The sequence below is a fragment of the Nicotiana tomentosiformis genome, chromosome 7 (assembly GCF_000390325.3).
Source record: "Nicotiana tomentosiformis chromosome 7, ASM39032v3, whole genome shotgun sequence".
NCBI classification, from domain to species: Eukaryota; Viridiplantae; Streptophyta; class Magnoliopsida; order Solanales; family Solanaceae; genus Nicotiana; species Nicotiana tomentosiformis.
In genome coordinates, this window is record NC_090818.1 from 73,429,725 (window position 1) to 73,455,177 (window position 25,453).

At 38.2% G+C, this 25,453-nt stretch overlaps 1 protein-coding gene across 4 annotated transcripts; it reads right to left on the reverse strand.

Annotated features, from left to right (window-relative positions):
- Positions 1–679: 679 nt before the first annotated feature.
- Positions 680–25,411, reverse strand: LOC104114954 (regulatory-associated protein of TOR 1). 4 transcript variants are annotated; one of them, XM_070181670.1, is made up of 24 exons: positions 25,155–25,410; positions 24,686–25,032; positions 21,171–21,273; positions 19,147–19,229; positions 18,909–19,067; positions 18,715–18,831; positions 18,413–18,573; positions 17,645–17,799; positions 17,413–17,557; positions 17,257–17,335; positions 17,047–17,148; positions 15,986–16,069; positions 15,785–15,895; positions 13,544–13,897; positions 13,262–13,451; positions 12,086–12,682; positions 11,543–11,872; positions 11,265–11,388; positions 10,413–10,537; positions 10,187–10,332; positions 9,663–9,764; positions 2,415–2,500; positions 1,557–1,641; positions 680–1,428 (listed from the first exon to the last, which is right to left on the reverse strand). In XM_070181670.1, the coding sequence occupies exons 2-24, from the start codon at positions 25,019–25,021 to the stop codon at positions 1,090–1,092; spliced, it is 4,113 nt and encodes a 1,370-aa protein (XP_070037771.1). In that variant the 5' UTR covers positions 25,022–25,032; positions 25,155–25,410; the 3' UTR covers positions 680–1,089. The 4 variants fall into 4 exon arrangements, 3 of the variants coding, with proteins under 3 accessions (XP_070037771.1, XP_070037772.1, XP_070037773.1); XM_070181671.1 differs by having other exon boundaries at positions 11,265–11,385; positions 24,686–25,410; XM_070181672.1 differs by lacking the exons at positions 21,171–21,273; positions 24,686–25,032; positions 25,155–25,410 and adding an exon at positions 19,823–21,164.
- Between the last annotated feature and the right edge of the window lie 42 nt (positions 25,412–25,453).

The window sequence follows — 25,453 nt, forward strand, 5'->3', positions numbered from 1 at the left end:
TACGTTTGGCAAACAAACAAGTCATTGTGATTACTATATAATTACCAATTTTGTGTAATTAACAAGCTTGGTAATTACACTTGGCTTTCCAAACTGACCTAAGTCACAGTGGTAGTTTATTCTAATAGTGTGAAAACTGTCGTATTTTTGTACCTGAGCAACAAAAACCAGCTGATTCGAGGAACAGATTTCAACTATTCTTAGGAAAATATAAGGAAATATTGTCATTAACTTGGGAATCTTCTTAGTAAGTTGTACTTCAAGGTGTGTGATAGCTGAAGGGCAAGTTTGACTTCTCAATTTCATTTTGTATCTTTCTAGCATCTATTTTCAGTATCTCAATTATGTATGCTTCCAAAGATGATTTTCCACTGCCAAACATTTGATTTGCTTTTGGATAAGATTACTATGAGAGTATGCATATTATTTTCTAAGGATTAGGAATTCTCATCGTCAAATGCCTATTATTTTCTAAGGATTAGGAATTCTCATCGTCAGCTCCCTCATCAAAGTTAAGTGCAATCAGTAGACAATCTGTTTGACCAAAGTGATATTTTTGTCCTGCAATCTTTGCTTTAATGTTATCCATTATTATCCAATTTCCAACAAAATTTGCTCCATTAATACAATTAATTAGCAAGTCAGCTTCGTTTAAAGATTGTAACTGAAACCATGGAAGTCAAGGAATACTGCTTGCCAACATTATATAAATAAAGAGTAGTTCATCTGTACAAATTGAACCAAGGGATAAGATGAGGAAAAAAAAAAGTAGAGAGGGGATTGAACTAAAGAAGCACACCGAGAGAAAAAAAAAGGGAGAAAATTACAAAATAGAAAAAATGAATAACGGATATTTACACCTTTCTTTACCTATTTATCAAATTATTTGCTAAAGCCTCCTCCAATATGTTGAACTTTTCCAAACATGGCACCACTCGTTGCTGCAGAGGCTCAATGAATAAGTAGCACAAGACCTCAATGAGCTGATCAGTGTTTCACAGATGTTAACCGTCCCTTTTTTTTGCAGCTGACCACCTCAACTTAAGTCTGTAAGCACTTTGTTTCTCAATCTTGAATGTTATCATTGAATTATCTTGTCGGGGCGATTTCATCAGCATAGATTGAAACACAAGCATCTGCTGCTCCAGCAGCAAGCAGCACTTGATAGGGGTGGAAGGTAAGACATCTTACAGAACCTATCTTCTGAGCCATGAAGGTGGACAAATATCTTATGGTGCCTAATTGCTCACCTTCCAGGTTGAAGACTTTTATTAGCTGCTTAGCCGAACCACTTGCTATAAGGGGTGCATGACGATGAACAGCTAGAGCTGTTAGCGATCCCCTATGAGCATCAATTGTTAAGTATGCTTCCTTAAGATTTCTCATATCAAGGAACTGAATATCACCAGCTTGAGAGGCACTGACGATCTAAGAAAAAAGAAAAAACTATCACAAGGATAAAATATTTATCTTTTATTAAGAGTGATTAATGGTATGCCAAAAACAAAGAGAAAAGAAGTTGAAAGAGTAAATGTGACGAAGATAACAGTGATCACCTTTGCTGGTTCAAGTCCGGGTTGAAAGCCGATCCCCACAACTCTTTCCACTCTTTGGGTGTGAGGCCGTGATGCACAAACAAGCCTAAACAAATATAATTTTAGCATTAAATGGAAACTGAGACTGGTGTTTCACGCAAGGGTGGCAAAATGGTTAAAAAAACACAGTTAACCACCCATATTATCCACTAAAAAATGGGTTGGATAATGAACATTTTAAAAACGGGTCAAATATGGATAAGAACCATATTATCCATTTAGAAAATGAATAACCAATGGATAACTAATGGGTTTAACTTTTACATTTGTAAAGCCTCAAATTGAAGAACTGTAAAAGCCTCAAATTGAGGGTTACTAAAAATTCTCCTAAAAGTGTTCATATTCAAGAAGTCATGGATAATATGGTTACCTATATTATCCGTCGGTTAACCCGTTTTTTATCCGTATTAAATATGGATCGGGTCGGATAATTTATCCGTTTTTTCATTACCCGTTTTCGACCCAAACCATATCCAACTCGACCTGCCCGTTTGCCACTCCTAAATACATGCATGTAAATCCGCCTGCTAACATACAAAATGAAACTAGAATGGTTACCCATCTTGGAGTACTGAATTTGGACTTAGGACACACCGCCTAATAAAATTAATGAGAAGGTGGATATCTTCTAAAAAAACCCAAAAATCACACTCCAAAAGACATGGTTCTCCTACACTACCCACTCTCTCCAAATGAGACAAAACAAAGCTAAAATTTGGATAATACAATCTCCATGACATCGCATCAATTATCCGATAGAACCTGTGTAGCAAGAAAGCAGAAAAGAAAATCACACCATTTAGTAAGCTTCATACTTACAGTTCAGGCATTCGAATATCAAATAGTTTGACACATCCATCCATAAAGCCAGCAGCAAAGTGTCCCGTGTGAACTTGAGAAGCAGACTTCACAACATCAGAGAGATACAAAATGTAAGCATCCATCAGATTAGAATCTATACACTATTCAAATTCTAAGCAACATATGCCGTCTCTCGTCCAAAAGTGCAAAACACTCCCAAGCGCTGCGGAATAGAACCCGTGGATAACTGAAAAAGCGGAAAAAAGGAAAAGGCTAGAATAGAAGAAAAAGTTATGCGTGTATATAGTGCCACGGCCACCTCCTTTCAGGAGACTAGCCATGCCTATTTACCTAAATCAGGAGCATCCTAACCTCCCTTTCATTCAAGTCTAAGTATTACAAATTGTTAGATAGTTATGTACATAATATGAATTAGTCCTAGTCCCACATAAAATAGGAGTATGATATGTATTGTATAAATATGGTTCATTGTATTATATAATACAATTAAACAAAATATCAATAATAGATTTTTCTCCCGTGCATTCTCACATGGTATCAGTGCAATCGTGAGAAATTTATCGCTGTGCATAAATTCCAGCGACTCCGGGAAGAAAAAATCAGTCAACCGGAAGTCTTTTTCCGGCAGCCACTTTTCGTCAGTGTTGTGCAAAAACCAACACGAAGTAGATCGGCCTCCGGCGACCAACCCATAAAAAAATCTCTATCTGAAGACCCTCCACGCGCCGCCAGAAAACAAATTCCGGCGAAGTTCCGACGTCACGCGCTTTTTGGCGACGACTCTTCAGGACAGATTGTTCCTCTTGCAATTCCTAGCCTACCCATCCAATTTAAATCAAATTCCGACCACTTTCATATTTTTCCGGCGTGAACAGTAATTTTCAGAAAAAATCTCTGTTTTTTTTCCGGCGTAAACATTATAATGGCATTCGTATTAGAAGCCTTTGACTCACAATCCGTTAGATCCAATGCATTGAATCCAATCAAGATGGTTTCTTTACCGGATTATATTGAGTTCCTTCAGTACAAAACATGTAAACAGACATCTTCAGGGATAGCTTCCGTTGTTCAAATAGATAGTAGCGTGACTTGTGTCTCCCAATCTTCAACCTCTGAGTCTTGGGTCATTGATTCGGATGTATCTGATCATATTTCTGGTAACAAATCTCTTTTCACTACTATTTCATGTTCTCAATCTCTCCCAACAGTCACAATGACCAACGGGTCTCAAACCATGGCAACTGGAATAGGTCAAGCAAGCCCCCTTCCTTCCTTACCTTTAGATTCAGTTCTTTATGTTCCCGGTAGTCCTTTTAATCTCATAGCCGTTAGTCGCTTAGCCAAATCACTTAAATGCTCTGTTTTATTTCTTGATGACCTTGTTTTTATATAGGAATGCAGTACAGGACGGATCATCGATACCGGGCATGAATTAGATGGACTTTATTACCTTATCCTTGCAAAATCACATGGACTCACATCTTGTCTTCCTTCAACAACTTGTCCTGTCACTGATTCACCGGATTTATTACATAAACGGTTGGGACATCCCAGTTTGTCAAAACTTCAGAAAATGATACCTGGTTTATCTCACTTGTCCACTCTAGAGTGTGAGTCATGTCAGCTCGGTAAGCATACCCGCTCCCATTTCCCTCGGCGTCTTAATAATCGAGCAGAATCACCTTTTACTTTAGTCCATTCAGGTGTTTGGGGTCCTAGTCGGGTCAGTTCTACCTTGGGATTCCGCTACTTTGTCAGTTTCATCGTAGTGATAATGCCCTAGAGTATTTGTCTTCCCCATTTCAGCAGTTTATGAACTCTCATGGGATTATTCATCAAACATCTTGTCCGTACACATCCCAACAAAATGGGGTAGCTGAAAGAAAGAATAGACATCTTATTGAAACTCCTCGTACCCTACTCATACAATCTCATGTTCCGTTGCGTTTTTTGGGATGCAGTTCTTACACCTTGCTATCTTATTAATCGTATGCCTGCCATCTTTAGCTATCCAGAATCAAGTTCCATTCTCTGTCTTATTTCCCCACTTACCTTTGTTCTCTTCCACCCCATGTCTTTGGGAACACGTGTTTTGTTCATAACCTTACTCCAGGAAAAGATAAGTTAGCTCCTCGTGTGCTCTTAAGTGCGTATTTTTGGGTTACTCGAGAACGCAAAAGGGATATCGATGCTATTCTCCTGACCTCAGGCGGTACCTTATGTTTGCTGATGTTACCTTCTTTGAAACCCAATCATACTTCACATGTCCAGGTAATCACTTAAATATTTCTGAGGTGCTGCCAGTTCCATCTTTTGGAGATTCAGTCACTATCTCCCATTCATCTTCACCTACAGCTCCAGCTCCACCGCCTAATCCAGTTCCACCGCCTACAACTCCACTACTCCTGACTTACCATCGTCGTTCGCGCCCAGCATCAGGCCCAGTTGATTCACGTCCTGCACCTGACCCTGCTAATACTGCGGGCGTGTCTCCTTTTAGTCAACCGATTGCACTCAGGAAAGGTATACAGTCCACACTTAATCTTAATCCCCATTATGTCGGTTTAAGTTACCATCGTTTGTCATCACTCCATTATGCATTTGTATCATCTTTGTCCTCTATTTCTATCCTTAAGTCTACAGGTGAAGCATTGTCTCATCCGGGGTGGCGACAGGCTATAATTGACGAAATGTCTGCTTTACATACGAGTGGTACTTGGGAGCTTGTTCCTCTTCCTTCGAGTAAATCTACTGTTGGTCGTCGTTGGGTGTATGCAATCAAAGTTGGTCTAGATGGCCAAGTTGATCGACTTAAGACTCGTCTTGTTGCGAAAGGGTATACTCAGATATTTGGGCTCGATTACAGTGATACTTTCTCTCCTGTGGCTAAAATAGCATCAGTCCGCCTTTTTCTATCCATGGTTGTTGTTCGCCATTGGCCTCTCTATCAGTTGGACATTAAGAATGTCTTTCTTCACGATGACCTTAAGGATGAGGTTTACATGGAGAAGCTCAGGGGGAGTCTAGTGGCATTGTATGTCGGTTGCGTCGGTCCCTCTATGGTCTAAAGCAGTCTCCTCGAGCCTGATTTGGTAAGTTCAACATAGTTATTCAGGAGTTTGGCATGACTCGTAGTGAAGCCGATCACTCTGTGTTTTATCGGCATTCTAATTCAAATCTCAGTATTTATCTAGTGGTTTATGTTGATATTGTTATTACCGGCAATGCTCAGGATGGTATTGTGGGCCGCAGATCCCATCGCAGAATCAACATGAGAAATTTCGGAAGGAGGTTCTGCGATCCATTATGCGATCGTAGAATTGGTCTGCGGACCGCTCACGGAATGAGGCATAATCGCCCGGTTCCGGAGGGCAATTGTGCGGTCCATTTTGCGGACCGCAGAAGCATTATGCGGTCGCATATGCGACTGCAGATCTGCGCCAGGACTTCAATTTTTCTAATTTTTGACCCGACCCTATTTCGATATATTGAAGTAGAGGGACTCTTTTGAAGCAAAAATCTGATATGTAAGGGTGAAGTGAGCATTCTAGAGAGAGAGGAAACCCTAGGCTAATTGTTCATCAATCCTTGCTCAAGACTTGGAGAATTCACAAGTTAAACTCACAAGGTCTTCATCCAAGAGGTAAGGTTCAAACCCTAGTCTTCAATTTCGAGTTTGGGTATAAGATGGGTAATTTGGGAGTATGATTTTTGGGTATGGGAGTTGTAATTTATGCATGCATGTAGCTATGAGGATGGTGGGGAGGAAATTTAACTAGTATGAGTAAACTCTTGGGGTTGAATTAGTTGTAGAGTGAAGGAAATCTTGTGGAAGAACTTTGTAATCAAATTTTCACACCTAGTGTTTGATAAAATACTCCAATGAGCTGATACCATGAATATCTTCCTAATTTGTGTTCAATTTTGCTATGTCTCTAAATAGATCGAAGTTGCTAGGATTTTCGAAACTGTGTAGTGAATTAAGGGAGGCTCAAAGCGAGGTATGAAGGCTAAACTCTTTTTCTGGTATTGGAATTCCCGTGTTATTACAAAACTCCATCGTGTAAAGTTCGGACATGTCTATTGATGTGGAGTATTCAAACTAGTAGAATTGATGCCCGATTGACATAACTTGTTAGAACCCTCGTGTGTTAATGATTCTCTATTTTTGACTTAATCATGTTATACCCCTTTGGGAAGAAGATCTTGTATGAAATCAATGTGATTAAACACTTATTTCTCATATGATGAAACTTTATGAATTTACACTTGCTAAGGCCAAAGTTGCCAAACAGTTGATTAAAAGGGAACTCTTTTGTACATATTATTATCATTTTGGGAACTCGAGCTGGGTCATTGTGGTTACACCTCCACCCGCATACGTTGGGGTGAGGCGGCAAGGCCGCTTTGTGTAGAGCTGTGGTATTGTGATTACACCTCCACCCGCATACGTTGGGGTGAGGCGACGTGGCCGCTTTGTGTATAGTTGTGGTATTGTGAATACACCTCCACCCGCATATATTAGGGTGAGGCGGCGGGACCGCTTTGTGTAGAGTTTCTGGTATTGTGATTGCACCTCCACCCGCATACATTGGGGTGAGGCGGCAAGGCCGCTCTGTGTAAAGGTAGTTGTAGAGAATTCCCGACTTGAAATTTAGAGGTGTTATTGGAAGTTCTTAATAAATTTGTTGACTTTTATGGCTACATAAGCCCTATGATTGTTACCCTGATTCATCATATTCATGTTGTATTTCCAAGTCCTTGAATAGGTGTTTTGGTTTTCATACTAGTACTATTCGACATGTACTAACGTCCCTATTGCCGGGGACGCTGCATCTTTAATGGATGCAGGTGGTTCCACAGCGGGAGGCATTGATCGGTGATAGCGGTACACTTTTTCCCAACTGACTCGGTGAGCCCCACTTCATTCCGGGATTGTGCATCTTTTGTTCCGTGTGTATTATGTTTTGAGGTATAGCCGGAACCTTGTTGCCGACACCATCATTGTACTCTTGTATATCTATTAGAGGCTCCGTAGACATAGTGTGGGTTGTGTATTAGTGTGGAAAAGTTAAACTAAAGATGTCGTAATTGTATCTCATGCTTCCACTGTAAAACTATGGTTGTAAAATGTATTGTTTTGGAGACTTATAAATGAAGTAACTAATGGTGATGGAACTAGTGTTGTTCATGAACCCTCGTGGTATTAAATAATGAAGTTTATATTCTCTTTATTTATGGGTGAGTTGGGTAGAAGGAAATCCAACAGGCTTGCTCGGCCGGGTTATCTCGGTTGAGCGTCGATCGCTCTCCCCGAAGTCGGGACGTGACACTTAGTCTAGCTCGGGTATTGTTATCTCACAAAGGAAGTATGCCTTAAACTTTCTTGAGGAGACAGGAATGACAGGCTGTAGACCTGTTGACACTCCTATGGATCTGAATTCTAAACTTCTACCAGGACAGTGGGAGCCACTTAGCGATCTTGCAAGATATAAGCGGCTGATTGGCAAATTAAATTACCTCACAGTGACTAGACCTGACATTTCCTTTACAGTGAGTGTGGTAAGTCAGTTCCTGAATTCTCCCTGTGATAGTCATTGGGATGCAGTTGTCCACATTCTTCAATATATAAAATCAGCTCCAGGCAAAGTATTATTGTTTAAAGATCGAGGCCATGAGCAAATTGTTGGGTATTCAGATGCTGACTGGGCAGGATCACCTTCTAATAGACGTTCTACGTCTGGATATTGTGTATTAGTAGAAGGTAATTTGGTGTCTTGGAAGAGCAAGAAACAGAATGTGGTTGCTCGGTCTAGTGCAGAAGTAGAATATCGAGCAATGGTTGTGGCAACATGTGAGCTAGTTTGGATAAAACATTTGCTTGATAAGTTGAAATTTGGTGAGGTCAGCAAGATGGAACTTGTGTGTGATAACCAAGCTACCCTTCATATTGCATTAAATTCGGTGTTCCATGAGAGAACTAAACACATTGAGATTGATTGTCACTTCGTCAGAGAAAAGATACTCTCAGGAGATATTGCTACAAAGTTTGTGAAGTCGAATGATCAGCTTGCAGATATTTTCACCAAGTCCCTTACTGGTCCTCGTATTAGTTACATATGTAACAAGCTCGGTACATATGATTCGTATGCACCGGCTTGAGGGGGAGTGTTAGATAGTTATGTACATAATATGAATTAGTCCTAGTCCCACATAGAATAGGAGTATGATATGTATTGTATAAATAGGGTTCATTGTATTATAATTAAACAGAATATCAATAATAGATTTTTCTCCCATGCATTCTCACACAAATAAAGCTGGATGAGTTCTTCATTTCTAGCCTTATAAGTTTATTTATCTAACCATATTATAAGACAGTTCAAAATTCAAGAGACATACACCTCTGGCCAAAACTGAATCGCCGTGTATTCATGCTATGCCTTTTAGAGGCAGTATCACCTCTAGATGCTCATCTCTATCAAACTTAGCTGATAACATCAAACTAAATTAAGCATGAACTTAGAAGAAAAGTCAATGTCATTCCCTGGTCCAATGTATTGCCATGGATTAGACCACTCTTTTTTCCACATACCAGCTTCCAATACAACACAGACCTTCCTACATAGGTATACTGTTTATATTAACTATAATAGTTAATGATGTTATCATAACATCCTGCTTCAAAGTATTGTCCTTGGGCCCAAAATATTTCTGTTGAACACATAACACTAAATATCTTTGGGAAAAAGTTTCTGCAAAAAAATATATATACTGGAAAAAAAGTTTGTGCATAAAGAAAACATGTTGGATAGTCTATAGTTTTTTGAAGTCTGGAGTGCTTTGCGAGTGAGAAAAGAACCTTTGTTTGGAAACACCATCAAAATACTTCTTCAGATAACAGCTTTTTAAAAAAGTTTCCGGTATACTTCTTAACAAACTTAACCAAACACATTTGGAAAACATTCAGCAAGATTATCTTTATCCAGTACAGGTGTTGCATATCAAGTGGCACATACAACTTGCCGGAGACATTTGCGCCACCAAAAAAGTCTAAATAGCAATTGAAGAAACAAGGGTTTTTTGGTATCTCATGCTGCATCACTATGAGCAGATGCTGGGCAATCTATCCTAATGTTTTATCTATTACTTAAATTAGTGTGCACATAGAGCATTAGAATCCTAAAGGTAATTGATCATATATATTAGTTCCATAAAATCTTACGAGAAATGCCGAAAACTCACCAATGCTGAGATGCTGCAATCTGAGGATGTTGGAATTGTATTAACAAGCTGTTCTTTATCAAGATCCCAAGCCATGATTGACGAAACTTCACCAGAAGAAAACTGGTAACAAATTGAAAAGGTTGTATCAGAGCATAATAGCACAAATGTGCGAGCCAAGGATAGTGCAGAATAAGAATCAATATACATCGATGAACTATGATAAGTATGTTACATCCAAATATATGGGAAACAGAGCAATTGTAACACAAAAGAGTATGCTGCGCCCAAACAAATGGAAAAATTGCAATTACAAACAATAGGCCTTTTTAAGAAATATATCTTGTTCAGACTTTGAAGGGGATGTTTCTTTGAGTTTCTTGCTCAGGTCTTCTATACATGATTGTACAATGGACCCCCCTTGGATGTTATTTCTTCTAATAAACTATTTACCTATCAAAAGATCACATCTAACCAAATGGAACTGAAGGTACTTGTGCATTCATATATTAATATCTGAAATGGCTAATATTACATGGTATTACCAAATATCCAGACTGCTGCTGCCAATCCACAACAGCGTTCACACTACGCACACCAGGTCGGTGACCTTGAATGGAAGAGAATGCAGAAACTAGTCTTTGTCGCCCTCTTACAGTATAATCTTTCCAAATCCGTATGTTCCCATCACCTTTTATGAATGAAAGTTTGTTAAGATTTTAGGCATCAATGATAAATATAAATTAAATATCTGTCGCAGCAAATCATTACTTGAAGCAACAAGGAGCAGACTCTCATCTAGCTCATTCACAAGGCAAAGCTTTGAAATTCCTTTATCAGGGTAACCATGGTTGTCAAAGCTATTAAGAAGGGTAGCCTCCTCGTAATTCCATATCCTGTTCATAAAGACACAAGGAGCATGATATTTTATGCATCACAAATGCTCTTTTACCACATCAAAGCAACTTAACATCTCAAACTTAATGGTCAGAAACATTAAAAGATTTGAGACAACACAGTAAAAGATATAAGACTGACAAGACAACAATAAAATAAGCAACTGAAACAGAAAAGCCCATGAACTGATACAGGTACAGCGAAGCAATGAAACAGGAGTAATTTCCATTATCCACAAATTATCCTCCTTTATGTTAACCGCATTATTAAATTCATAACCCGAATGCCTCTGACGGAACAGATTGAAGCGTCATTAACTACCCTTTGATCTGTTAATTTGCTAAAACTGAACAAGAAAACCTAACTCAAAACCAACTTTAAGAGAAATTGGAAACATTTCAATGCGAACGCGCTCTTTTTTTCTTTTTCCTTTTTTTTTTTTTGGGGGGGGGGGGGGGGGGGGTCTGCTTCCAGTAGGTCTTGTGTTCTTTTACAAATTTACTTGCATTCAGGAGTTCCACTTGATATTGACTGTTTACTGACAGACTAGGTTGAAATTGCAGATTGTGCAGCTCCAACTAAGATAGCACCTGAACCAACCTATACCTTCCAGTATTTTCAAGAACATAGTAAACAAGATATTACAGCAATAATGGCTTTTCACCTTTTCATTTTTCATTTTTTTCGTTTTCATATTGAAAAAGTAATTCGATAAGATTCTTCTACCTGATTCTTTCACTCTCATCTGCTGCAATAACGATAGGTGAGAAGGGCTGCAGCAAAGCAGTTTTGGTGCCGGTCTCAAACTTAGTATCCCAACTAGCGATTTGATTGTGTAGTTTGCTTACTGCTGAGACAGAAAAAGCATTGCTCATATTAAAATTTAGACTTCATTCTATATCAAAAAAATTGGATAAGGATTACATGATAACAATTATGACAAACTCAAGCGAAAGAAGGGATGGATACAAAAGGGAAAGACACGTGAACCGAAGTACACTCACAAGAGTGTTGGCATTTTGCAATGAGGTCAATGGCCAACTTTTCCTTATCTTCCCTTCTAGCAATCATCTCTTCACTATCATCAGCTGCAGTAAGAAGTGGCTTTGAGAAATGGCCACAACTCCAGTTGTAGATGGTTGATTGGGGAAGAAAACTGTGTTCTGAAGCTCCAGAAGATCCAGCAGACCCCAACAATGGGTCAGCTAATCCTGAGTCTTGACAGTGCATTAGGTGGGGCCTGAACTCCAAAGAACAAACTCTTCGCATTCCTGTTAGGTAACTGGGCCGCGGGGGACTAACAGGAGGAGTTCTAAAAGTCAGAGGTAAATGCCCTGCAACAACAGCATATTAGGAAAAAGGGTATTAAATGAGGCCAGAGTCACTTCAAAAAGAATTATTAGAAAAGTTTATTAAATGAAGTGAGGTGTTAAATAGATGATATATTAGTGGTCCTGGGTGCAGATAAAACTTTAATAATATGGAACATAATCACATTCATCCAATAAAAAAATGGACAATAATTTCCAAGAAAACCCTAAAATTACCTCCATTCATGTCAAACCAAGATGAAGATCGAGCCAATCCAGCATAACCGGTGTTTGGAGCTATTGTCGATTCACCGGTTGACTTAACTGATTTGGCAACAACCTGTTCAATCCCAATAATGGAAAGGACTCTCCGGCCAAGACCTGCAATACGTGGTGACGGATCCTTTGCCAAGGCACACATAGCCAGTACACACTGAGAATAGAGTGCATTGTCTAGAGGCCTTGGTCTTGTATGATTTACAACACCATTGGTAACAGCATCATTCAAGATTCCAGAATCAGAATGTTGAGAGGAATCATCAGATAAAGGGGATCCATGTATGATGCCGGGTGTTGCAAGGGGGCTGCTAGTCGAGACTCTCCCATCGCGAGATATGGACTGACTGTCACCCCCCACCCTCAGTAAAGGAGCAATAGGAGACGGAACTCTACTTCCATGTGGAATACAGTGAGTTGGGGTTGTATACCCACTACCTGAACTCTTGACCACGAAAGAAGGCAAGGAAGTTAGCAAGGAATTAGACTGAGGCTTCCAATATGCAGCGGCGACTGACTTCAGGTGCTTGTTATGCCCAAAGGCAAAACGTGCCAAAGCTGCAAAGATGACAAGAACATGAACCCAACTCCTACCAATATTATAGGGTGTGTACACAAAATCAAGAAAGGACTAATGAGGGGAAATCAGAGAACTAGGCATGATTGTAAGGCAGCTGATACTCGCATTTCGCATCAAAGAATCAGAACTCATCAAGCATGATGAAGCAACTTTCACGCTGAACTACTTGCATTGCTAAGAATACAATTGAACCCCCAGAGAAAAGTTTCCGACATGGATATCACTTTTTTTCTTTTCCTTTCTCCTATTTTAAAGCAAATTAGAGATGAACAAAGAAGTGACATGATGATAAAGAATGATATTTTTGGCATCGGGTTCCACCATCAAAGTGAAAGATAAACAAAATTCATAATTGGGACTGATATCATGCATAAGGCACCTCATCATACAGAACTGTAAAGGCAGGTCTCTATAGGCAAATCTTTCCAAATAATACTGCAACCAAAAATATTTTTCCTTCTAGCAAATAAAGACCAAATATTGGGAAATGAAGGTGGAAACACGGTAAGTGTATCAAAATGAACAGTTTTCAGGTAGAACATTCAGCAACAGCATACCTACAGCAACCTCTGCTCGAACCAAAGGGCTTCCGTCAGAAGCAACACTTAGAAGGCTCTTTATTATACTGACTTCAGCCCTAACCTTCTCCTCATCATCACAGTCTTCATCCCCTCCAACACCATCCCTAGCTGAGTCAAATCCAACATTAAGTAAAGTTCCTAGAGCAAAAATAGCTGCAGCACGGACCTGAAATAATAAATTTTAAACTACTAGTCAAAATCCAAATATTTAATTGAGGACCCACTTGCATCCCCTCAACAGAAAATTAAACAACAAACCTCAGGTTGGGGCTCAGACAGCAGAGGAGCAAATATTGCTGGTGCATCTGCCTGCAAGCCCAGTACTTGTGCCTCTGCGAAATCCTCCCAAAGTTTTCCCAGACAAAGGCACAGCCATTGAAGAAAAAGTGGTTCAGTTTGTGCATCATTAGGGGTCGACCCCTGAAGATGCTTCAAGCAGACATGTATAAGATCCGCTTCAGTACAGGCCTCCTGACCCCGTCTGTGACCATCCACAATGACTGCCAAAACAAATGCAGCCATTGCCCTTTGCTCTGGATAAGCCTCCACACTGTCAAGAAATCTAATGAAATATGCATGTCCTCCATCCTTTACAAGGTCAACCTGGCAAGACTGTTGACTCAAAGGAAAACAATAATCTAATTAGTACAGAATTAGAAGATCAGAACAAATAACTAATACAGGATATATACAGGTAACAACCTAAGACAGAAAATTTAGTAAGGTAGCATGACAAAAGAAACCACTTTTACTAGCTGAAGACAGAGAGAGAAAATTTAGAGCCTGTTTGGATGGGCTTAAAAGCTGGTCAAACCAGCGTTTTTAACTTTTAGAAGTGTTTGGCAACCAAAAAATGGGCTTAAAAAAAGTTAAAATCTGCTTTAAAAAGCCAAAACCAATAAGTTGGAAAACCCAACTTTTTCTAAATTGGCTTAAAAGCCATATTGCTTTGACCAAAGATATTACATTCTTATCCCTTATAATTTTTCTTAATCCCGAAATTACCCCCAAGTAAAAACCCTACAACATACTATTTTTTTTCCTCCATTCTCCAATATTTGCCAATTTCTTGAAGTTCTTAACGTGAAGCAAACAATAGTTTTTTAAATAATGTTTGATACATTCCAATATTTTGTAAATATTGTTCTTTTGGCTTCTTTTTTTTTGGTTCCATAACATTTAATTTTTTTGGTCGTTGAATCCTTCCTTTTATTTTAATTGGTGTAACTATATTCTAAAATCAAATCATTCAATGAATTTACGTGTTACCCCTGAATTTGAAGCTATGAACGGAAAATATAATAATATAGTCATCATCTTCTTTATAATGTTAACAACTTTAAGGATATTTCAGTCATTTTAACAAGAAAAAGTGCTTACCAGCACTTGTTTACCAAACACTTCTTCAGCTTGTTTTAAGTTTCAGCACTTTTATCCAAATACGTAACTGCTTATTTATAAAATAAGTTCCAACACTTATAAAGTGCTTTTAAGCACTTAACTTAAAAGCCACTTTTTTTAAGCCAATCCAAACGGGTTAGAGTAAGGTAGCATGACAAAAGAAACCACTTTTACTTGCTGAAGAGCTTATGATATCATAACTTACAAAAAACAGAAAAGAATACTCCAGAGGTGTAACAGACTCCAAAATTAGAGTAGCTAAATTTGAGTAAAATTAGAATAAAGAATATAACCTATTCTAAGAGCCCGTTTGGACATAAGAAGTTTTTCCCTTTTTTCCAAAAAAAATTCACTTTTTTTCGAAATCAGCATTTGTTCATAAAATTTTCAATTTTCACTTGAAGATGCATTTTGAAAATTTTCGAAAATTTGAAAAACTCCAAAAAGCTGTTTTTCAAAATCTTCACTCAAATCACTCACAAAACTTCAAAAACAACCCAAAATTATATTCATGTCCAAACACAACTCTAAATTTCAAATACCATTTTCACTTGAAAAATTCTTTCCCCCTATTTTGAAATTTTACAATTCTTATGTCCAAACGCCCACTAAGTAGTTTGAAATATTGAAAAAAAGTAGCACACAAAACTATCGGAAATCAGCAGTAAGATCTCCACCTCTTGCTCTCCAATTAGAGCTTAGTTCAATGAAAGAGGCTGGAGATTTTAGGTCTATTTTCATCACAGAAAGCATCACTCCGTTCTTTCCAAATTCTGCTTTGTACACCAAAGAAAGCGCTTTAACAGTTTAAATAACACAAAAAGTTACAAACTCATGTCCTATTGGCCTCCAAAAACATGGCAAAGTGTCGCACCATAAAAAAAAATAATAATAATAAGACATGGATGGAGCCCACTGTCCAGCAGGTGTTTGTTTGTAAAGCCAAATTTTGGTTGTGAGCTTCTTAGATAATAATAACAACAACAAAAAAGAAAGAGAAGGAGAACTTCATATAAGAAAAAATAAACACAAAGATAGAATACGTAGGAAATGAATTATTAGACAACACAAGTGATGAGTTACAACCAAATCATGTACCTTATCTAGTGCAAGGATCTTCGTCCAGATGAAGACCAGAATTTGTCTAAGTTCAGGAGTGGTGGTTTGCAAAAGCTTGAGAACATAAGGAAATATTCCTACAGACAAGGCCTGGAAAGAAGCAAATTGTTGACTGAAATATTAGTCGCAAAGTAGATGCCACAACCAATTACAGAAAGAGGAAACACGCAGCCACCTTACCAGATCTACAGCCCAAGGTCCCATATCGAGAAATCTTCCAAGAAGTACAAGTGCACGGAACCTGTGGCATTGACTAAGTAACACCTAATAACAAAGCAGATTGGTTACAGAGGCATGCAAGAGGAAAAATGCACGAAGCTAGCAAAACCACTGAATGTAAAGAAAGCCTAATATAACCAGCCAAAATGGCAAAGACCACTAGCAGCTCATATTTGAGGAACTATAGTTATCGTGTGTCTGTACATATCTTTAGTGTCACAGGGACAAACATTAAGTTAATCAACACCTATTTCATAATTCAAATGAAAAGGCTCTGCTCAACCAGAAAATAACACCAACAGAAATACCTGCTCCGAAAGACATGATGCATTTCTTTAACCTCAACAATGACACTACAAAAAGCTTTGCTGCTAACCCAAAACTTTAGCAACTTGCATCAGGTTGATTTCATAGTAGATACAAAGTAAGATTCACCACAATCATTAAAAAAAAGTGCACTAATCTACTGGATATGGATAGATTACTTCCGCTTTTCAGGAGACATGGGAAGAAAGTTCAAATATTCACATAAAAAGAAGCCTATGAAAGAAATGAAAAACACATGTTGTGCCAAGAATATTAAACCAGCATTGGGTCGCCTTAGAAATGACAACAGGAAAAAATTAAATCATTCCCACATCTCAACGTAACACAGGGAGATGGTTCAAGCATTCCTCAGCATCATGCCAAAGCATTCTTTGATATTTTCTATCAAAGACGGAAGAGACAGCAGCCAACGTTTTATCAAGTCAATAAAAAAGAAAAACAATTTTTTGAATTTTTTGATAAATAGGGAACAACAAAAGCTATTGATCCAAATGGTTTATGAATTTGGCTACAGCATGGAGTATCCAATATTTTTATCCCACCTTTTCATCAAATTATTAAAGACATAGGAGTTGACAGAAGATGTGGGACGGATGGAACCTACATCCCAGAAAATATACTTAAAGTCACCACAAGATTGAAAGAAGAACCAAGGAGAGTTCCTCATTTGATTTGGACCATGAGAAATTTCCTACCTGTAGCACTATGGGCAACTGCTCGGGAGGCTTTTTATCCTTTGATCCATGGTCAAGCCATACTTCAAAAGCTGTCAACTGCTCCGTGAAAAATGGACTTGGCTGAAGACATACAAACACAGGCAATATGTAAGCCCTATATATAATATTCTTGTGGAAGTTGGAACTATGAATATACATATCAAACAGATGGTAAAGCAATACGCCCACCTGAAATTCTGCATTGGGATCCTCAACTAAAGTTGGAAGCTGTGAAAGACAGATTTCTGCTGCCATGTCCCATGCATCCCTATCATACATGTAGACCACAAGTGAGAGAAGGGTAAATATGAATTTTAGCAATGAGTAAATATATAATGTAGTTACCACATATGGTGCTGATGAGTAGGTGGTAGCATTGGGTATGAAACTGGTGAACAATTTGCCGAGCGCATGATTCTTTCAGCAAGCAAAAAGTTTCTGAACAAACTAGCAACTAATAGATCTTGCCTGAACAATCTCTGAAACAGCTCTGCATGTTTAGAACTCATACTTCAGAAAGAGATTAACATGCTTAAACCATGATATCTGCATCAATCTAAATAATCTATTCCATTACCATGCGGCAGAACATTCCAGGCAATTGTGTCAGTAACTGCAGTAAAAATCCAATTCAGTTCGCCTAGAAGTGTCTTCCGATCAGTTTGCCGGCCAGGAATTCTATCAATCAGAGAGTAATCAAGCGACTCTCGGAGCAATGAACGGGTGCAAAACCTAGAAGCCAAACACACAAGATAGTGGGATTTAAATGGCTAGCAATTTTTGCAAGAAAAAAGATGTAGCTATCACACTATAACAAATGCGAGGAAAAAGTAATTGACTTATTTAGCAGAAGCAAATGCATCAATGTAAAAAGAGAGAAGTAGCACATTAGGTTTAAGGACCTAACAACACAAACACACGAGCAAGTAAAAGATAGTTAAGCATTTACTTAAAACAAGTTACTTAAAACACTAACATTATGAAAATGCACTAAGATGGCATTATCTATTACCTATTAAACAGATTGGCCCAAGAGATAAACCGTTATTTTCGTGTTATTATTTTCTTTTCTTTTTCTTTTTTTCTTCGTTGCTACAGAGGCTATCACTAACTGTGAACATGTAGGCGAACCTATAAAAAAAATTCAAAAAAGGGAGAAAAGAAGTGAGAGGGAGAGGGAGAGGGAAAGAGAGGAACTATGTAACATCACAATGTTAAAATGAAAAGTGAAACTATACTAATTTTCCATCACCCAAGAATTACATAAACAATTGGACAAGTGTAGGAGAGAGGGGCAGAAAGAGGAAAAAGAAGAAATCATAAACAATTGTTGAGAGCATGTCACCATCTCAATGCCATTTTGATGGGTGTGGTGAGGCAGGAAGTAAATACATCGGCTGGAAACTCAGCACTCTGAGGAAGCGTCTCATGTGCTTCACAAGCAGCAAGCAGAATACAATCCCTTGCAGAAGTTCCAGAAGAACCAGAAGCAGTCCAGTCCTGAAGCTGATCAAACAAATTGCATTGAAACTAATTAGAGGGCCAGTAGGAACGGATAGATCAGCACCACATCATGAATATAGTACAATTTTTCTTTTTCTATGAAGACACAAAATACATGACGTAAACTGGCAATTAAGAGTAAACCTCTATGAAGGCATTAACAATCATCCCAGCAGCAGAGCAGTCAAACACATAGATCGATGGTGTCTTCAACCAGGAATCCAGGTCGCTGATTGGCAAAGGGATATACTGCGTATAACTCTAAAACAAACACCCAAATAAGAAAAGACAAATATCACCCACAGCCCTGAGAAAGCAATCTGGGTAAGAAAGTAAACCTTATTAAATAGCCAAATTTCACCATTGGCTGTAGGTTTAGGTACACCATGTCCGTTATAATGGAAAAGAACTCGTTCTGACTTGGCATACTTTCGACAAGTTGTGCAAAGTTTCTTGACTTCGTCCACAGTAGGATCCAAGGAAATCTTATACTTAGCCTGCATATGGTTACATACAATGTTTTGTCATTATAACTACTCATTCACCAGCAAATCGATGGCAAAAACATTTTCTTACCCGAGGTTGCCACCTCTCGTATTGTTGGTTCAAAGTTCTCCCAATTGTTTCAAGTGCTTTTTGAGGTGCCATCGAAAATGGATCTGTAAAATAAGCAGTAATAAATATCATTAGTAATTACTAGTCCATTGAAGAATTTCAAGCACTAACCTTTGAAAATTAAGCTGGAAAGCCAAAAAAGACAGCCTAGTTATCAAATTATATCTTATAACCCCTCAGAGAATATGATACCTGCACAATGAAATTTTGCCGAGATAAAAACATCCACATTCCTTCAAGTAAAACAGACTCCGCCAAGAAGAACCGACATCAATTATTTTTATTTAATTTGTAGTTCTGGAAAAAAAGGGCAGCCTGGGCCGCACCCCTAGGGGTGTGATGTAAACAACCTAGCCATTAAGCAAGCATTAATGGCTGCTTCACTTACTTACCAAAAACAGATCCTTCATTTACCCCTACCATGAGACATGAAGCTGATGCCAATAAGAGATTCTTACTGGATCCAGTTAAAGTCCGCAAATGCTTTGAACAAAGCGAAGAAGACAGAAGGACGGAGACACATTGAGAAGACGAGGAAGACAAACTAAAGCAGAAGATGTAGGAAAACAAAGGAAAAGGCAGAAAGTTACAAGACTAGGAACGAAAATCCAGGTACTCTGTTCTCTTTCTTCCTTACCTTTTACTCCGAGCGAAATCGACCAGCGACTCAGCTCGAGGTCTTCATCTCTGTTCGACTCTGAATGCTAACAATGCCCGAAATCTACTCGATCAAAGTATGTCATAGGGATAAAGCACATTTTAAGATAGACTAACGTTGAATTATGTCAGCCAGGGGAAGCAAAACCTTGCTAGGACAAGCCTAGATTAGGTAGTTTTGAAATTTCCCAATGTAAGTGGAGCTTCTTGAGGGACTGTTCCTATGGATCTTACTTATCAAAATGGTACTTCTCTGAATCACTGATACGACATCTTCATCTGAAATTATGGTGGTGTATTTTTTTTTAATAACTGTGGTGTCCGGGCCAGCTTACAAGCACCTCGACTAATTCCACGGGTACCTGCTACCTCCCACCAACACGGGAGGTTTCTGCTTATCTTTCAAAGCCAAATGTCACAAAACAGTTCTAAAGCATGGATAAATATCAAAGAAAGATGAGGTTTCAGAAGGATCTATAAATTGGTAGCATCCATGACATATTCTACTATTGCTGACAGAAAAGGTCGCAGAATGTGACCAGTCTCTACTGGAAAAGCAGACATTCTTGATGGCATGTCACATCCTTTATGCAGACTCCCTCCCCCTCTTTGGTATTAATAGAATTAGCCAGATTTTAAAGAAGTTTAACTGAGGTTCTTTTTTTTTTTTGGATAAGGAGTGCTTTAACTGAGGTTCTAGATGAGTTAAATATTGCCCTTATGAATTTAAAGTTTCTACGAGAGTGGAGATCCTACCATAGTACCATGAAGTTTAATACGGTTTGTTATCAAGGAACAAAAGGAAACTTTGAGGAATGAAACTTCCTTGGCCTCATGAGAAGTCTATCCTGAAAGTCCAGGTTGCTTTCCTAACAAATCCTCCTGGAACATATCAAATTCAAGTCGCCTTTGTACACTTTACCAATAGCTAATTCTTGAGAAGTTGTATCTATAGTCTAAGTCCTTTCAGCAAATATCTCTATCACAATGCAAGTAAGAAGATTGAAAAGCTATAATCCTTTAGAAGAGCATGGTCTCACTTTAAAACAAATTTATCACTGAGATTATTTTTCTTAGGGGAAAAGGGGATATTATGGTCAATCATCATGGACAATCATCCTTCAGAATATAAAAGGTATTGCTGAAAATTACAAAATGTAAATAGAATGAAATAAAGTATATTCATTAAAACAAAATACTAGCAAAAAGAACAGTAGCTGGTTATATTACAAGCAGCAGCAGCAGCAGCAGCAGCAGCAGCAGCAGAAGAAGAAGAAGAAGAAGAAGAAGAAGAAGAAGAAGAAGAAGAAGAAAGAGAAGAAACATACCAACCCAACACTCCATTCGAGCACAAGGAGATATCTTTATTACATCAGGTGGATCAACGCTGATGTTTAAACACAAAACAAGGGCAACACATCCCGTCTTCATCTGCAGAAAATTTTGCATGCTAAGATGGACAACAAGGTAAAACATTGGGTGTGTTTACTGCGTGGAGGGTAAGTTCCAAATGCAAGTTATATTAGTGAGCTTGTAAAATACAGTTGAAGCACGTTGGTCATCAAGCATTACATTTGTCAAGGAATACTTTAAAGATTAAGTAACAAGCAACAAGTGGAAAAAAAGCAATTGATGAATCCAAACTCATTTTCGGACTTTTTTGCAAAGCTGCTGTTTCAATCTGCCAGCACTAAGCTGTCTCTTTCTGCAAAGAAGAAAACAATCTCATATGGATACCAATAACGCTAGAGCACCATGGTACACCATTCAGAAAAGATTATTGAAGGGAACACACTTCATCATAGTGCCTGGACATAGTCTAAAGATACATATTCTAAACATTTTTAAAAAATGAAATTTGGTCCGTAATAGCCTCCGCTTCTCGTGTAGCTAATCTCTATTCAGATTCGAGGAGAGGTAATACCTTTCAAAAATTAAAGAATATTGTGGATGACTGTAGTGCAGTCCTATACTCATATGTACATATTTTTTATGCCAACATGGTATTTATTTACCGTACTCACTTTTCTTTATCCAAACAATTAATGAAATGTTTTAGTTGTTTAAGAAAAGGCAATGTTAGTTCAGAATGTAGGTTATGGCACCTTTTATTGTAAACTCAAGTATACCCAAAATTTATAGATTTCATCCTAGTGCTTGTATTATCTCTATGCTATTATGCATTTTATTGTAGTTATTTTCTTTTGATAATGCATTTTATTTTAGTTATTGAAGGAGCATAAAGGGATAATTACATCTTCAAACTACAGTTCATTGCATCTTAAATATCTAGATTAACACTAAAAAAGGACTTCACAAAGTCATTTTAATTTGGTTATGGGAGGGGCATAACTGAATAATTACATCTTCAAACTATAGTTCATTGCATTTTAAAAATCTAGATTAACACTTAAAAAGGACCTCACAAAGTCAATTGTGTGAGGACTTCGACAGCAATTTTTGCTTATGATACAACTACTAATAATACTATTGAGGAGTCATACTAGTAGTTGTTCTTCTCAAAACAACTATTACCACAATTACGCCTCAGTCCCGAGTTAGTTTGTTTCGGCTATATGAATCCTCGCTATCTGTGTCACTCAATATAGCAATTTAACACTTGCTTTTTTTTATGATGTTGATGTTTTTAAAAGCGAAAAGCGCAAAAGAAGCGATAAGATCCTAGCCCTAGGAGCTTGAAGCGAAAGCAAGAAGTGAAGCGTACACTCCCTTAAAGTAAAGGGCACAATTGCAGAGTTGATATTCAAAGAACCGACCCCTTTTCATTTGATGGATCACTTTGCCGATCCTTGTTTGAAGCGCACATTTCTCTGAAGCGATAGCTTCACCTATGAAGCGATAACCCCTCACGTGACGTTGCTTCATTGCTTTTACGCGACGAAGTGATTAGCTTTTAATAACACAAGATAATGTTACTGTCCCAGCAAGCTTGCATACACTTAAACGATATTACTAGGTACCTGCTACCTACCATCAACAGATGACAAGTAACTCTGTCAATCAAGGCTTAGACATATAGAAAGAAATCACTCGGTTTTTTTTGTCTCTGCTTGGATTCGAACCGTGTTTTTCCATGATTTTCACTCACTTCACGCTAAGCGACAGCCTTGGGTGCTTACATCCAATATTTGCTTATGATATTAAATATATTAAGTCCAATGAGTTTTTCCTTGTGTTGTTTTCTTTCGGGCTATTTCCAGTAAAATCCATGATCCATTTTGTCCCAAATTGAAGGATAGCATTTCTTTATTAATCCCTCAAAAGACTATTTATATAGCAAGAAAGTAGTGTTCTACCACATACTGTACTCTAAACAAATTATACACGCTCTACTTTCAGTCTTTCCAGAAGAACTTCCCACTAAATCCCTCCCATTAAATCAACAAGTGCCTTCATTGACACATCAAGTCCAAATGATTACCCACAAGGGGAATCACTCTTGGGAAGGAGGCTGGTAGAGTGGTAATCAGCAATTAATAAGCCTCTTGAAGTCTAATGTTCTAAAGCTTAAAAATTGTGATAACTGTGCAAAAGCTAGCTCGTGAGGGGAAGATTGCCCTATATAAGGAGACCACAACTCATTCCTTTCTGGGACATAACACCTTTCCACACACCTAGGATTGGAATGAAGCTTGGATCACGTGAGATGGGGGCCTAACATTGAGAAACACAACAACAGAGAGCGATGTGTCTAGCTCTCATACCGTGTGAAAGAAATAGACCTTGGCCCTAACTAAACCTCAAAAGCTAGCTCATGAGGGGAGGATTACCCAAGCCCAGATAAGAAGACCACAACTCATTCCTCAACCAATGTGAGACTCACGAAAAATAAAAAGCACATAATAACCCAATAAGTTTACCCACTTAGTATTCTAGCCTCATTGACTCTTTGTTATCCTACTATGTTAGAAGTCAAAACATGACATTTCAACCGGAAGCGAGGACAATTTTTAACAGACCGACATAAGAATTTAGTCTCATAACAATCCTCCTAATCTTTAAGGAATTATATGTTTAATGTCTTAGTCAGAACGACCTTGATTCTTGATTCTGATGTTCCTGCAATTTTGGGAGACACTATCCACATGTTCCAAGTGCTCTAAATTGAGGTAAGAAAAAAGTAATTTTCCACATTAGTTCATGCCAAAGGCATCAAAAAAAAGAGCACAATCAGTAACTAGTTTTATGGAAACTCATGTCTAGCTCCCCAACTTAACATCCAAGATGAAAACAAGCTTCAGTTTTACTTGGATACACAAAGGTAGATACTCCTGCAATGATGACAGATGATCACTCATGCTCCCACCCAGTACTAATCTTCACCGTCAACCACGAAACATTAAATTAAATCTAATATCCGGCAATTGCTTGCAGATCACAGAGTAGTCATGCCAAAATCACTAACTGCAAAAGCTGGAATCTCTCGTTCGAACCTCCATCTCCAACTGGCTGTTAGAAACAAACTTCTTTTATTATTAGATTAAATCTCAGGGCACCCAATTTAAAATGACATCGACGTTTTTCCAATTTTTTTGAATTATAAGGCTATGTTGTAGCATAAGGTTCACTCTAGAGAAACAAAGCAAGCACATCTTATCATCTTACAATTGCATAGTAGCATTCAACTTTCAGAAGAAAACCAGCTAACAAATCAAGGAACAGCAAACAAGTATGATGCTTTACTGCAACACTAACCACCTTATGTACACTCCTTGTTACATTAACCAAACAATCAATCAACTGCGCATTAATTCAACAATATAAATGCTCCACTCTATTCATGCTACATTGAGATTAAAAAATGAAAAGAGGCACAACTTACACGGTCCCTAGGCCGCCATTTAGAGACCAAACCGGTATCAGAAGGACCAGAAGGAACACAATCCTCAAAACCATCATGCCTAAGCTCACACAACACAATAGTCTGCGGCAAATAAGCCATACTCGTTGTCGTCGTCATCGCATTATTATCACCACCCACAACTCCCCCCCCACCAACAACAACATAGCTGCTACTACTACTAGCAGTAGCAGTAGTATCCAAATCCCTAACATTGTTACTACTCCTTTCTGCTTCATCCTCATGATGATTGCCAAATTCATCCAAAGCTGCTGATGATTGTGATAACCTCGACGCCATTAAATCCCCCAATGCCATTCAAAATCACACTATCAACAATCAAAAACCTTTAAATCATTAAATTTTGCCCTAACCTTGCCCTAATCGAACAGATTTAGGAGTAAAACTCATAACACAGATCGATTCAGATAACCAGAAAGTATAAAGTTACCGTTTCTATCCGGTAAATGATAATTCGCAAGAAAAATGAGGGTATTTTGGGGATTAATCGAACCGGTTAAGAAGCGACGGAGAGAGAAGGGGACAAGGAAGAAAGGAGAATCCAGCTTCGAGAAGCTTCTGGAAAACCCTAGAAAAAAACCTAGAAGAAGATGGTGGTGATTTTGTAGAAGAAGAAGAAGAACGAAGAACGAAGGAGGACAGTGCGGCTGTTGAAGCAACAAAACGAGAAAAGAGAGAGAGAGAGAATAGAGTTGTAGTTTTGTATAATAATAATAATAATAATAATAA